Source organism: Nymphaea colorata, chromosome 2, assembly GCF_008831285.2.
Source record: "Nymphaea colorata isolate Beijing-Zhang1983 chromosome 2, ASM883128v2, whole genome shotgun sequence".
NCBI lineage: Eukaryota > Viridiplantae > Streptophyta > Magnoliopsida > Nymphaeales > Nymphaeaceae > Nymphaea > Nymphaea colorata.
In genome coordinates, this window is record NC_045139.1 from 5,780,465 (window position 1) to 5,795,322 (window position 14,858).

Consider the following 14,858-nt stretch of genomic DNA (forward strand, 5'->3'; position numbering starts at 1 on the left):
ATTTGTGACCTTTATGTGAAAAAGGTCAAGAATTGTGACCTACTTAGTATATTTTTTGGCAGCTGTCTAAAACATCCATCTTGTTTGTCTGAGAGGTAAAAAAGAAAGAAAGCTTATGGAGGATTCAAAAGTAGGATTCGGTATTCATTGAGCTTCTGATAATTTTTATAGCGATTACATGCAATGTAATTGCTGAAAATTTGTGGCATTACATTCTAGGTATCAATGTCTCATATGCTTTTCAAAATGTCGTCATATGGGTATGGTCTAAAATCTATTTTTGAACACCATGATGTCTAAATAGAATGTTGTAAAGATAGACAATCAATCTAAAATTGCTAAAATTGTATTTGTTAAGTGATAGCTTTACACACATAAAAAAACTGTTATAAGTACGAACTTTGATGCTTTTAATTACACAAATCACTTCTTTACGGTTAAAATTGGAAGCGATTTAACAAAATTATTACTGTTCATCTGATCTTTCTCTTCGGTTCAACAAGGGTCATGATTCCCCAATTGCTTGTAGATCCTATCAGCTCCGTTGGCAGCCCGAATTAAGCTACAGAACTTGCCTTGGCAGCCCAATTAAGCTATAGAACTTGCTCGCTCGCTCACTGTCTCCCTCCCTACCTCCCTCCTTCCCTCTCTCTCTCTCTCTCTCTCTCTCTCTCTCTCTCTCGTGGATGATGGCTATAGAGCTAAAGCTGTCTCGAGCAGATCGTATATATCGCCCATCTGTAAGCATCCCTTATCTTTCGGCCTCCATGAACACCCCTTCCTCTTTTTACAACAGCATATTTATGTGCTCCATCTCTCTATCTCTCTCTCTCTCTGAATCATCAGTAAGTAGAGAACTATTCTTGGTTTCCGACTGGTTATTGTTCTTAAAAGTTGTACAACGGTGTGCAGGAACATATTGAAGGAACTATCATCATCACCTCTTCGTCACCTATATCACACCATGGCATCAAGATTACCATTAACGGTGCCGTCAATCTGCAGGTGAATTTTCCCTTCTTTCATTTGTTTTGCTTCTTTCTGTAATATCAATTTCATCTGCATGAAACCATAACACAAGGATCACCTTGCACCAGACAGAAATTTGTTTTACTATTGTAATTTTTTCCGAGTACACCGTTAAGGGATTCGGGCCACGTCCCATTAACAGCATTCGTCTTAGAGTTGAACCATGGCTGCAAGCGAAGTCGCTGCTCTGGGACTCCATTCCCCCATGAAAGTTGTTTTGTTAATCCTTCATACTTCATTCATTGGACCACTTTCCAAATTTCGCTTTTCTCATTATTGATTTGTCACATGTTTCTCTGGTCAAATATGGCTACAACGTGGTGGAAATGTGTAGTGAGGATGGTACTTGAGCGTCCAGTTTTCCAGCCATCCTGATCGGCTCTGAAGGCGCATGACTTGTTTGAGTGCCTCAGTTTCCCTTGCAGTGACAATGGGAACTGAAGAAATAAGCTGAATTAAAGTTATATCTACGTAATCTTATGATTGCTTCTCATTTGTGGTGTGTCCTCCTTGTTACTAGGCACGAAGTGGAGTGACCGGGGTGATTGATTCCTTGTACGGTTCGGTCAAACCAATTAAAATCATGTGAGTTTTGTAAATTGCACTGTATTTATTTGAGTTTTTTCTTGTAGGTTTGTCTTTATATGTCTTTAGTTATCCTTGTCCGCAACTGCTGATTTCTGTGATGAAGCAGGGCTTCATTTAGGGAGACCGCAAGTAAAATGAAAGAACTTCATCTGCATCCATAGTCATCAGAAATCTAACTTATATGGTGTAGCAATGTCTCCAAGTGATTATCATGGAGAGATAATATGCAGTATTTCTTGGGCCTGAACCTATCCAGTATACAAATGGATAATCAGTCTTCGGGAAAAACATAAGTGAGAAATGCAAATCCTCATACATTTTTCAAGTATTTCTCGTCTGTTAGATTTGGGAACAGATATGTTAGTTGATGAGTGTTACTCATACGAAGTTAGCTTCTGTTGGAATTTTGACATAGGATACCAAATGAAAAGGACCTTGGATGGTCTGTTATGTATAACATCTATTGTAGGATGTTTAATTGCTCGTTATTGCAACTGCTTTTATCAGAAATTGTTGTGGCATAGTTATTGTTAGTTAGAAATACATTTGTCAATCCAAGGATAGGTTATCCATTTTGTTCTCTGCAAGGTCTGATGTAGGTGGCAAGAGATAAACATGAATAACTAGGACAGTTTGTAGTAATTATTCTTGGACATGGATGGCATTCTAGATTTGGATCCTTTTTTCCTTGAATAAGCAAGCTTTGGATGTTGGAATCTTTATATGAACTAGCCAGTAAGGCAGTAATTGTTCATTTGGTAAGTTACTTTCGCAGTGTTCAGTTTGGCTTTGAAACTGCTCTGGTAGCCAGGTTATGTGTTTGTATGGTATACAATGAGAAAATTGCTCAAGCCTCCTGCTACAATATTTTTGCAAGCTTGTACCAGGAATTCTTTCTTCGCTCTCTTTTTTGTTCGATTTCGTTCAGAAGCTTGTTGGTTGCTAGTGGGGGTTCCTATAACATGTCTGAACTTAGGCATGTGGGCATAATAGTTTGAGATGCAACTTATTGCATCACTTAAACATAATTAAGTTGTCTTCATTTTTCAGAAGTTTGCCACGCTACTGTCTTAGAAAATTGACCATTTTCCATGCACTGTTACAGCCTTGGTGACTAGGAACTGAATCAAATTTACTTGGCATGCATTCATCCTGGCTAATGTTTTCTCTTTACAGCACACAGGAAGGTCTTCAGCACACTAGCGTGCTTGTCTACACACGTCACTTTTGAACTGCATAAGTTTGAGTTCCTTATATTACTTTATTAATTTTGGTTATCAACATCCTAGTCTTATGAAAATGCAGGAGTAAATGTGTTGATGTAAGTCATTCCAGAAAGCTAGCTGCTGGTAAAACATTGGTAATATATCTGAACTATGTAAGAGAAACTTTGGTACCAAGGTTAAGATGTTAGTTTCTTCATATTCATGCATTGGTAACACCAAACATGGGAAGAAAAAAAAATATTTAAAAGGCTTGTTCTTAAACTATTTATACTTTTTTAATATCATCTTATTTGTAACTTATGTTTTAGGTCCATAACATTTTCCATCAACTTTGAGAAAACAAAGAAACTACATTCATTTTAGGTCTTTAGGAAAGTAGTTGGTTGTACTGGAACAGTTTGATATCAAACAAGCAAAAAGAACAGATAACTTGGACCATTGGATTCAAATTGATGTTGGTTCTGTGAAATTCAGTTATATTATCAATTTATCTTAGGAAATTCATTTGTTTCCTTTGACATTGCCATATCAGGAAGATTATGGACTTCCCATGAAGGTTCTATTTTTAGAATGCCAGTACCATCACATAACAATCTCTGTGGTAGACTCCAATAAGTAACGTTGTAATGCCTGGATGAGCCTAAGTGATTACATTCTTCGGATCAAACCTTAGCAGTCTAGCAGTAGCTTCATGGGTCATTCGCTGACATAATCTGCATTATATATGCATATCTGGATAATTGTTTGTTATTTCTACATTTTCTTCATCTAAAGCAGGAGCCCATACATACAAGTCTAAATTCTGACAATCCATAACAGGTACCATTCAGTATTACTTTAGCCTCACCAGGATCTGATGAATTTTTTGAGACCTTCCATGGAGAAAATATTAGCATACAGGTATACTTTCTTCTTCTTGGAGAGCTCATAGAACTACCTGACTTTTGTGAAATAGTCAGAACTTTTATGTCAGGTCTTATTTACTTTCAAGATTGTGCCTTAAACTTTTCTCCATTGATGAGATAAAACTTTATTCCATTGAGATTTGAGAGGTAAATTTGCCCTTTTTTCCTCTTATCCAGGGACTAATCCCTCTTCCTTCTGTTGTTTACTCTAACCCTTTTTTCCCCTCTTAAGATGCAAATGATTCTTTTTTTTTTCCTCCAGCAAGAAACGATTGCTTCACCATGAATTTGCTGGTATGTGTGATGAGTGAAATGTTGCATGTTTTGTTTATTTTCAAAAGATATATAGCATTTTAAGAATATGGAAAACTTGGGTGCACTTCTCATATTTCTGAAGGATGGATCATTTGTTCCTTTTGAAATTGTTCCTTCTTTATGATGACAGGAAGATCTTAGTTTCTTCTGATTTTACCTTTTCTCCTTTCCCTCAATTGGATTGGATGCCCATCATCAGAAACTAAAAATCGTGTGTGACCACTACGTTTAATATCTAATCCTTTGTTTTATTCTCCATCTCAGCAACTTTAATGTTTAACCTCTAAAGGTTATTAGTTTATAATGTCTGACACATTCTTTGATAGTATTTAATAACTGCAGATGTGGTCAGGGGATATCTGCATAAACCATTATCTATGACTATGGAATTCATTATTGAAAGCGACCGAGGTAAATTTCATAGTGAATTTAGACAATGATCCATGATATGTACTCAAGTGTGTTTGGCTTTTCTTCTCTCTTTTCAAAATGTGCTAGTTTCACTTTTGGCTTTCTTGACATGCTCTGGCCGTCACTTCCAGCTAAGCTTATGGAGACTATACCTTCTCCTGAAATGGTCAGCTTTTACATCACTCAAGACACTCAGAGTCACCAATTATTGCCAGAACTATTATCAGGTTATTCAGTGTTTCTTTCGTATGTTGTCAAGGCAATTTTAACATAAATAGATTGTTTATCTAGAATTCCTTTTCTGTGACTTTTTTTTTTGTTTTCCGTATTAATGATTGGGAATCAGTGGAACTGGTCGTTGCGTGGGAGATTGCAGCACCTTAGTCTCTTTTAGAACTTAACCCTTATTTGTGGTATTACAAATATTGACTTGACAGTGATTTGTCACTATTTGACTTTTTTTGTCATGAATATTCAGCTGGCACAATCCACCATCATTTGTCCTTTAGGGAATGTCGTGTACTTCAGATGGATTTTTGAGTAACAAAGCTACTAGTTTAATAAGTACATCAAATGATTCATCATTGACTGCAGGAGGTCAAAACCCTTGGTTAAAGTAACAAATTGGCTACTATCAGCAGATTAGGTTTGAAAGTCCAATTTTGGGACAATGTGAGGAGCTTAAAGTTCGAACCTTGGGAAATGCATTTGCAGTATTTTTCACAGTTCAAAGTCTCTCAGTGGAATGTGCTCATTCAGCATCAGTTCCTCCACCTAATATGATCAGTCCTCTTCCCAATACTTGAACTTTGACACACATGTTTGGGATGTATAACAGAGCACTTCTTTTCTTGGCATTTTTCCTAATTTTCAGGTATCATGATCTTTTGCTGTATAAGATTGTAAGTGGTCAATTTATTCCCCCCATGTCTTCTCATTGAGGGTTTTTGCATGTTTAATTTTGAACAGTTGAGTAGAAACCTTAAAATCTTGGTTTTCCATTTACTTTTATAAAATAAAATAGAAGTAAAACCTCACTTTGGGCTGTTATGTTGCTTTGACAAATTTGAATACACTGAGACAGAACTGAAGGAATCCAAAAGAGAAGCCAAACCTATTACATAATGCCATTACTAGACCTATGCATTGTATACGAGGATCATATTGGATCTCATGTCTTTACTGATTTGGTTTTGTAACGTCCTGCTTCATCTGAGTAACAGAATTAGTTACAGAAAACATATCCACTGATGTGTACATTGATGCAGTTGATACACATGGAAAGCAACTAATTTAGAATGCACCATGCACTGAAATAGGTGTCAAACTTTCATGAACGATGTCAGTTATGTGATTCTAAAACAGTGTAAATGTTTATGTTGTTTGTACTACGAGTTGACAAACATGATATTGTGGTCATGCAGGTGGTTTTCGTATTTCTGGAAAAATGGTGACCCAGTGCACTTTGTCCAATCCTTTAACTGGTGATCTAACAGTTGAAGCATCTGCTGCCCAAATAGAGTCCATTGATATTCAGTTGCTTCGCGTGGAATCAATCCTTGTTGGTGAGAAATTTATAAGTGAGACATCTGTCATTCAAACCACACAGGTAATTAGCATTTTTTCCCTACTGGTATTTGTGAAATTGAGATATCATGGCCCTGTGCTTTTTCTATATCACAGGTGGCAGATGGAGATGTGTATCGTTCAATGATGCTTCCCATCTACATCATAGTTCCCCGTCTATTGACATGTCCTACAGTTTTAGCTGGGTAGGTTGCTGCTACCTTTTTAGGTACTTTATTCTCTTTTAAATCGCTGATATCTTTCTGTGTGCTCCTCTCAGTATCCCACTGTTTTTTGTGAAAATAGGAGGACTCGATTTCTTGTGTTGCTGTCATCAATCCTCATAACCTTTTGAATTCAATACTGGAGAATTTGCTGGTTTCATCAATCTTTTTCCTTTTCAAATTGGAAACTTGCAGCATGCTTGAGACTTTGGTATTTTAAGGGGGTGAAGTGTACGACTTTATATTTTTCTATTAGTACAACAAATGAACAATCTATCAATGATATATATATATATATATATATATATATATATATATATATATATTAATATCATGTGAAAACAAAAATATTGAGATGTTTTCACTAGATTTTTAACATTTTTAATATACTCTAAAGATCTTTTGGGTTTCTTTTCTGATGCACATCTTCTAACTATTACCTTTTTAATGCAGACAATTTTCAATAGAGTTTCAGGTCTCTATAGTTATAACATTTCGCTCAGAGTTGTCAAAACTGTATCCCAAAGGTGATCTGAGGACTCCCAAACCATGGGTAAGATCTGGTTTTCAGTATATCTGCAGCCATTTCCTCTGATATATTGTGACATCTGATTCCTTGAACTTTCAGCTGGCAATGCAAACACTTCCTTTGAGATTGATAAGAACCAAGTGAAAAATATCACTTGAAGTGGAGGGATGAATCAATGTCACTGCTCGTCGCATGCACTTCCTGACGGCCAGTCTTCTGCCCAACAATGTACCATGAATAAAATTTGATATGTGAATTGTATGCCTTTTGTTCCTTAATTAAAATCAGAACTGCAAAAGCAATCCCAAACGTTGTTACATCCACCGTCCCAAACGTTGTTACATCCTTGAACTTTCAGCTAGCATGCAAACACTTCCTTTGAGATTGATAAGAACCAAGTGAAAATATCACTTGAAGTGGAGGGATGAATCAATGTCATTGCTCGTCGCACGCACTTTCTGTCGGCCACTCTTCTGTACCATGAATAAAATTTGATATGTGAATTGTATGCGTTTTGTTTCTTGATTAAAATCAGAACTGCAAAACCAATCCCAAACGTTGTTACATCCAATGTTATTTGTATCGCACGATACGGACGCATATCGTACGATACGTATCATCCGTATCAACAAAAACGATACCACACATGTTTTAAGCATGATACGCGTTCGTATCGCATGATACGGGAGTAAAATGAAAAAGAGGCTCGACGGCCTTTTTTTTGCGTCTTTTTTTTAAACCTACGCTTCTCCCTCTCTCCTTTTATTTCGAAACACTACAAAAGATGTGGGAGGGAGAGATTTTCTCCATTTGCATCAAGATTTGCCGGTGAAGAAGCTTTATTTCTTATTGTGGGAAGTCTTGGAACGGTGGGAAGCTTAAAGAAAGAGGGTTTTTTGGTTTGTAACACCAAGAAGGTAAGAAATAACTCATTTTTGTCGTTGAATCGTTCATTTCTCTTATTTCCTACATTTATTTGTATGTTTTTACTTGTTTTGTAAAGATATAATGTCGGATCCTGCATGGCACTGGTGTACAACGGTGAATCCCAAAAATAGGTTAAAAGTTAAGTGCAATTATTATAAGCAAATCATATTAGAAGGGATCTCTCGCTTTAAAAACCATATAGCTAGTACACACAGCAATGTGGCTGCTTGCAATGGCTTCCAAGAGAACCCATTGCAAGCGTATGTAAAGCACCTTCTTAATGCAGTGAAAGCAAATAGGATTGAAAAGGAAATGCAATGAAAGATATGGGAACCCACATGAAGAGGAAAAAGGTGAATGTGAAGATGTTGAGGTTGAAGAATATGTTGGTGTCAGTTTGGGAACAACTAAAGGAAAAGACATTATGCATAGAGGTGGTTCTTCTGCAACTGCAACAAAAAAAAAAAAAAGGTGCAAGTGCAAGTTCAGTTTCACGAGGACGTGGCAAGAGTCATGGTCGTACTGGTGGTGGTAGAGTACCTACTATGAGGTCGAGTAATATGTCTGGTTCGATCAAGAATTTTTTTCCCAATTATACTATTGCTGGTGCTCATCCTGAGATTCGTATAGTCATGCAATCAAAGGATATTGTTGAAGCAGCAGATGAAACCATATGAAGGTGGTTCTATGATGCATCCATTCCCTTCAATGTAGCAAACTCTTATCATTTTCAGCCTATAGCAGATGCGATTGCTAGTGTAGGCCGAGGGTATAAAATGCCCTCTTTTCATAAATTGTGAGGTAAAATTCTCAACAATGTAGTTAGAGATATCAAGACATATTGTGATGAACTAAAATTGAGCTAGAAAGCTGCAGTGTAATGGCAAATGGGTGGGCAGACATCAAGAACAAAACATTGGTAAACTTCTTTGTATATTGCCCCCTTGATATCATGTTCTTAAAATCTTTGATTTGTCTGATACTCCTAAGACTGCTGATGTTATATTTGAGATATTTGATAAAGTTATACAAGAAGTTGGGCTTGAAAATGTCGTACAATTTATCACTGATAATGCAGCAAATTATAAAGTTGCAAGTGAAATGTTAGTAGCACAATATATGACATTTTATTGGAATCCATGTGCTGCTCACTGTGTAAATATTATGCTTTAGGATCTTAGTGAAAGAGATGATATGAAGTTGACAGTTTATAGATGCCAAGAAATCACGAAGTTTATTTATAATCATGCTTATGTCTTGAATTTGATGAAGAAATTCACAAATGGGGCTGAATTGATTCGACCTACACAAACACGGTTTGCTACAAATGTTTTGACTGTGCAGGGTATAGTCAAGCAAAGAACTCTTCTCTCCACATGCTTATAAAAGAAAGGCTACGACAATTGTGGATACCATCTTCGATGCTGACTTTTGGGAATCATGTGTGCACTTATTGAAGATTTGGGTACCTCTAGTGAAAGTCTTCAGATTAGTTGATAGTGAAGATAGACCTTCTATTGGATATTTATATGAGTCTATGGACAGAGCCAAGGAGGCCATTAGAGATAATATGAAGGGAAAAAAGAAATTGTACATGCCTATATGAAAGATTATAAATGAAAGGTAGTCTGGACAACTTCATTGCCCACTTCATGCAGTAGCCTACTAACTAAATCCTGCTATTAGATATCTTCTCACTTTTAAGAAGGACAGAGAGGTCGAGTATGACACGTTGGATTGTATTGACGTATTAGTAAGTGATAGTAAAGAACAAGACGCTATCCATATGTCAATCAACAAATATGATACGGCTTCTGGTACCATGGCGAGAGACACAGTAGTTCGATATTGGACAACTATGCATCCAGGTATTAGAAAAAGAGACTTTATACTTTTTGTTGTTTAGCTTCTATTCTACATTTTTACCTTCTCATATATTTATTCTGTCTCATTTTTACTTTCCATATGTTATTAGATTTGTGGTGGGAAAGCTTTGGGCCTGATTGCCCAGAATTAAGGAAGCTTGCAATTAGAATTCTCAGCCAAATATATAATGCAACTAAATGTGAAAGAAATTGGAGTGTATTTCAACACATCCACAGTAAGAAGAGGAATAGGCTGGAACATAAAAGGTTGAATGGCCTTGTTTACGTTCGTTATAATATGAAGTTGAGACAAAGGTAAACATTTGTTATACAAAATAGCAAATTCTAATATATATTTTAATTTCTATCAATTGTGTTAAACTTTTCTCTTATTAGGCAACTAGAAACAACATCTACGAGAAAGCATCACACTTAATATGATCCTATCAACATTGATCATTTTGATATATTAGATTCTTGGGTTGAAGAAAAACCATCTGCAATACTTGATGAGGACGATTTTGATTTTTTGAACGTTGAAGGAGCAACAGAGATTATTGAAGAATGAGAGACTGAGGAGCAATGGAATGTTGGTGACATTCCATTTGCAACAGAGGGGATAGATCAAGAAGCACTTAATGAAGAAAATGAAGATGATGATGAAGAATGAAGGTGATGATGCAGACGATTGACGAGGTTTTTTGTTGAATGATGAAATATGATAATTATGTCTATATGTTTTGACTTATAAACTTATGAATTGTGATGTAATTGAATACTCTTCGCTTGCTTAGTATGTTATTTTGATTTTTGAATGTTTGATTTCTTATTTTGGAATGTGTCGTTCATATTCATACTTCATAAGTTCATAGTTCATACTTCATATACATGAATGATGAATGTTCCTTTAAATACATTTTTCTTGAGTTTTTTTGAGTTTTACTTGTTTTTTTGGATTTTTTTTAGATTTTTTTCTATTTTTTATATTTTTTAATATTTTTTACAAATTAAAAAATTAATTTTACGATACGTTACAATACATTTACGATACGTTACGATACAGCGTATAGGTCAACCCAACCGATACACGATACGATACGGCAGTGATAACATTAGTTACATCCACCGTCTTCACTCAAGCAGAATCTTGTGTGTTTGCTTATGCTGTTCTGAATTCAGGGTGATTATGCATTGGTAACAAAAGAACTTGTTTATCATTTTCACAAAGTTACACTCTCTTGGATCAAGGTTCCAAATCCATATGTCAGCCTTCCAAGCAATTACAAGTACAACAAGGTAGTGCGTTTTTTCTTCTTAAAAGAATGCTACATATTGTTGTTCCTTTCAATATAAACAAAAAAGGAGTTCCCAGAATTTCTGCGAGAATTCTTATGCATATATTCCAAGAAACAGTCATAGATATCAATATCATTTTTCTGATAATTAGTTTATAGATCTTTCCGTTTCTTGTGGAAGTAATTTCATGGGTTGAATATCATGGTTCTTTTTAGATTTTAACATTAGTGATTTTATCCTGGAAAACTTGTGCCATATTTCCATGAAATTATTTATTGAGTTTTCATTCATTTCTTCAGTACACTTTAGATATGATTTTCGTGCTCATATTTTCTCCATTACCAACTTTCAAAACATATATCTAAACTTAAAAGCCTATATTCGGAGTGAGTTGCCTTGTTACTTATTTTTCATTTTTATTTTTAAGCACGATTGGAATTTTTCGCGACAGCCATCAACATAACATGCATATTTACTTTGTTACAAGACATCTTGTCTTATAGCACAGCCCCGACTGGTTTCTGTCATTTTCTCGAAGTAAAGTTTTCATAGAGAATGAGATACCAAGAGTGGCAAAGTAGCTGCAGTGGCCGGTGGCCCCCAACTTGTGGAAGCATAAGTAGTTTCATGGTGAATGTGGTATCAATGGCATCAATCAGTGGATCTTCTTTCCCATGTAATCGATACAAGGAATACAGTTTCCCAGTGGCGATACGTATCGGTGTTTGTCGGCTGAAGCCGGTCTGAAGCTGGTGCAAACCCGCTTCCTGCTTCAAACTAAGTAGGCAGCTACCACAGGGTTCTCATTTTTTACAGAAAAGGAAGACAGTTATTTAGCCTTTCAATTGAAAGGCCAATAGAAGATTCTCCAGCCTTGCCAAGGTGTTACACAAAACCTTTAATTTGAAGAAGTTACGAACCTTGCATGGCATTATAAGTTTCTTCACATAGAATCGGATTTTTGATGAGCTTAGCCATTCCAGAAAGCATCGTTTCGTAAAATATAAGAATGCTTAAGTAGGTCAACGAAGCAAATGAGAATTGCACTCATGGTCTTTCAAGTGTGGAAATGCCTTCAAATGCTATCAATCAATGCTTAGAACTTTTGGGTGAGCAGGTAAGACCCACCGCCCAGCACAAAGCTGTAGCTTCGCTCAACCCCTTATCTTTTTATGGTACAGGCCTTTATGTTTTTAGTGTCTCGGGGTGCATCTCTTATTGTGTTTTAATATACGAATTAGTGACTCTTCTTTTGCAGCGCAAGAGATTGACATCAGTCTCCACCCCAAATCATTGTGCCAACCCCCTTTGGGACAATGCTTGGAATTTGGAAGCAAATTTTCATGATTGAACAAATCTATTATTGACTTTCTAAGAAGAAAGACATGAAGAGTAATTTGTAACAATTTCTGTACAAGTAGACAATGTCCATACCTATACAAGGTCATCTGTGGACTACCAAAAGTGAGATCCAATGCATAAGCATTATATGTGTGTGCATGTGCATGTATCTTGTAGCACTCTCCCACCTAAGTTCGACCGCATCTGAGCAAGGAATGATAGCAGAAAGAAGAAAATGCCCTCGCATAGTCTACTCTAGAAGATCCTCACTTCGAAACTCGCTCTAGTTGTTCTTCTCTTACAGCTTCTTTCCTTAATTTCTACCTGCTTTCCTGTTCTTGATTTCTTTAAATTAAGCAAATTTAAAGATCTCTCTAAAAGAGGATGGCCAAGTGATTAAGAAGAAAGGCAGCAAGCACCATACAGGCAGGTGAGGTTTGATTCTCGTGGACATCACTCTCTTGTTCAGTACAGGATCTGAAAATCTCCATGATTGATCCAGACTTGGAGTTTTGGCATCTCCATGATTGATCTAAGATCTAGTGAATCTCTTTTAGCATAATTTAGTATAAATCTGCATAATGGCAGCCTGCCCATAAAATAAAGACTATATTAAAGAACAAAACTTGAGGCAAAACAACTCCTGTAATACGTTAAAGAAATGAAGACTTCATTTCTTAAGTGTTTCTTACAATATTTTCGTTCCCAATTCATGCATATTTAATTAACCATTTGCTTCTTGCTTCCTCTTCTCAGCTCCACTTTCTCTATGACAGTATTGCTCCAACCTGTTTTCTCATGGAACCAAAGCAAATCCCTATGCGAGATACTGCCCACTAGATGACAATAGTGACTGTCTTCTACCTATTCAAGAAGCACAAGTGGGCCAACAGTTTACTAAACTAACCCCGATCTTGTACCGTAGTTAGTTGTGAAATCAAAGAGCCTCCAATTGGCAGGACCCAAAATTATTCACAGATCTAAAAAATCGCCCCTCTCCTTCTCCCTCTCCTCTCTCAAATCTGTTAAAATATAAATCCTTCACCAGCACGTTGAAGAGGAGTCTCTTAGGATTCCACCTCCTTGTAGAATGTGTTAAAATATTTAATGTCCTTGTAACATGTGAAGAGTCTCCTAGGATTCTATGTTATAGTTAATATCCTTGTTATATGGGAAGTCTCCTAGGATTCTATGTTGTAGTTAATATCCTTGTAATATGTGAAGTCTCTTAGGTTTCTATGATGTAATTAATGTCCTTGGAGCTTGTGAAATCTCCTAGGATTCTACGATTGGAGACTCTTAGAATTCTGAAAATGAGATTATAAATAGAGGCCGTGCAAACCATTTTAGCTACGGTTTCTTCTCCTCAGTTTCTTCTTGTTTTCATTCTCTCTCTCTCTCTCTCTCTCTCTCTCTCTCTCTCTCTCTCTTCCTGCGTGAGTGCTGTTTTCGGGTTACAGATATTGGTGCTACATTTCTATCATGGTATCAGAGCGCCAGGTTACGTTATCTCTACCAAACGAAATGCCCAAACAGGTCTGATCTGGTTAGAACTCTTTTCTCATCTTGTCTCTATCCTGAATTTACTTTTCTCTTGCGCAATTCTTGTTCCTTTTTCTTCTTGCTTATCAAGGACACATCTTGTTATATCGTGTCTTCTTTCCCTCTCATCTTCTACCTATATACCATTCCTTTCTGCTGTCATGGAAAACCTTTCGCATTCTGGCATGTCCTCAAGTTTTCTTCCTCACCTTATTACCGAAAAACTCAACCATGAGAATTATCTGATCTGGAAAAGGCAAATCATGCCTTTCATAAGAAGTCAAGGCCTCTTTGGACATCTCGATGGTTCAACAAAGGCTCCACCAATATCCGTCTTACAGGAAATAAAAAATGAGGCAGGAGAAGTTATTGCTGTTCATGAAGACAACAATCCTGAACATGCTATGTGGATGAGACATGATCAAAGTCTGGTTGCGTATATTTTGTCCACTTTATCTCAACAAGTGTTACTTTCAGTTTCTGATGATTGTACTGCAGAAGAATGATGGGAAACCCTTGCTGATACCTTTTCCCAAATATCAGAAGCTCGAATTATGTACTTAAAGAAAGAATTTCAGAATTTGAGCAAAGGTTCAACGTCTATCATGGATTATTTGGGGCGTATTAAGGCCGTCGCAGACCAATTTGCTGCCTCAGGGAATAACATTTCTGATAAGGAAAAGGTGCAGCAAACCTTGAATGAACTTGGGCATGATTATCATGCTTTTATTACAGCTCTTGAGGTCCTTCCTGTTCTGCCTTCCTTCAACGAACTACAAGGTAAACTTCTCCAACATGAAATGAATATGAAAAGAGTCATTGAAAGGACTGATCAAGGGAACTCCCAAAATGTGTTGGCTATGAATGTAAAGTTTGGTAAGAGCCATGGGAACTCCAACCATGGTGGTCGTGGCATTCTACCAACACTACATAACCAAGGTATGTCTCCTTTGGATACTTCAAGAAAAATACCAATTTGTTTTCAGTGCAACAAGAAAGGACACATGAAGGCACAATGTTGGTTTAATCCTCAAAATAAAAACAAAGGGGTAAGACATGATTATAAACAAGGAGGACAAAGTTCTAAATCCACC

At 36.6% G+C, this 14,858-nt stretch overlaps 1 protein-coding gene across 3 annotated transcripts; it reads left to right on the plus strand.

Annotated features, from left to right (window-relative positions):
* Positions 1-485: 485 nt before the first annotated feature.
* LOC116249313 (uncharacterized) lies at positions 486-7,301 on the plus strand. Of its 3 annotated transcripts, none has more exons than XR_004171112.2 (11): positions 486-740; positions 913-1,005; positions 1,550-1,614; positions 2,923-2,977; positions 3,663-3,743; positions 4,390-4,474; positions 4,606-4,701; positions 5,899-6,083; positions 6,158-6,246; positions 6,347-6,475; positions 6,718-6,817. XR_004171112.2 is itself a non-coding variant. In XM_031622552.2 (11 exons), the coding sequence occupies exons 1-11, from the start codon at positions 687-689 to the stop codon at positions 6,935-6,937; spliced, it is 948 nt and encodes a 315-aa protein (XP_031478412.1). In that variant the 5' UTR covers positions 490-686; the 3' UTR covers positions 6,938-7,301. The 3 variants fall into 3 exon arrangements, 1 of the variants encoding a protein (XP_031478412.1); XR_007572690.1 differs by lacking the exon at positions 6,347-6,475 and adding an exon at positions 6,893-6,910 and having other exon boundaries at positions 487-740; positions 6,158-6,269; XM_031622552.2 differs by lacking the exon at positions 6,347-6,475 and adding an exon at positions 6,893-7,301 and having other exon boundaries at positions 490-740.
* The last annotated feature ends 7,557 nt before the right edge of the window (positions 7,302-14,858 follow it).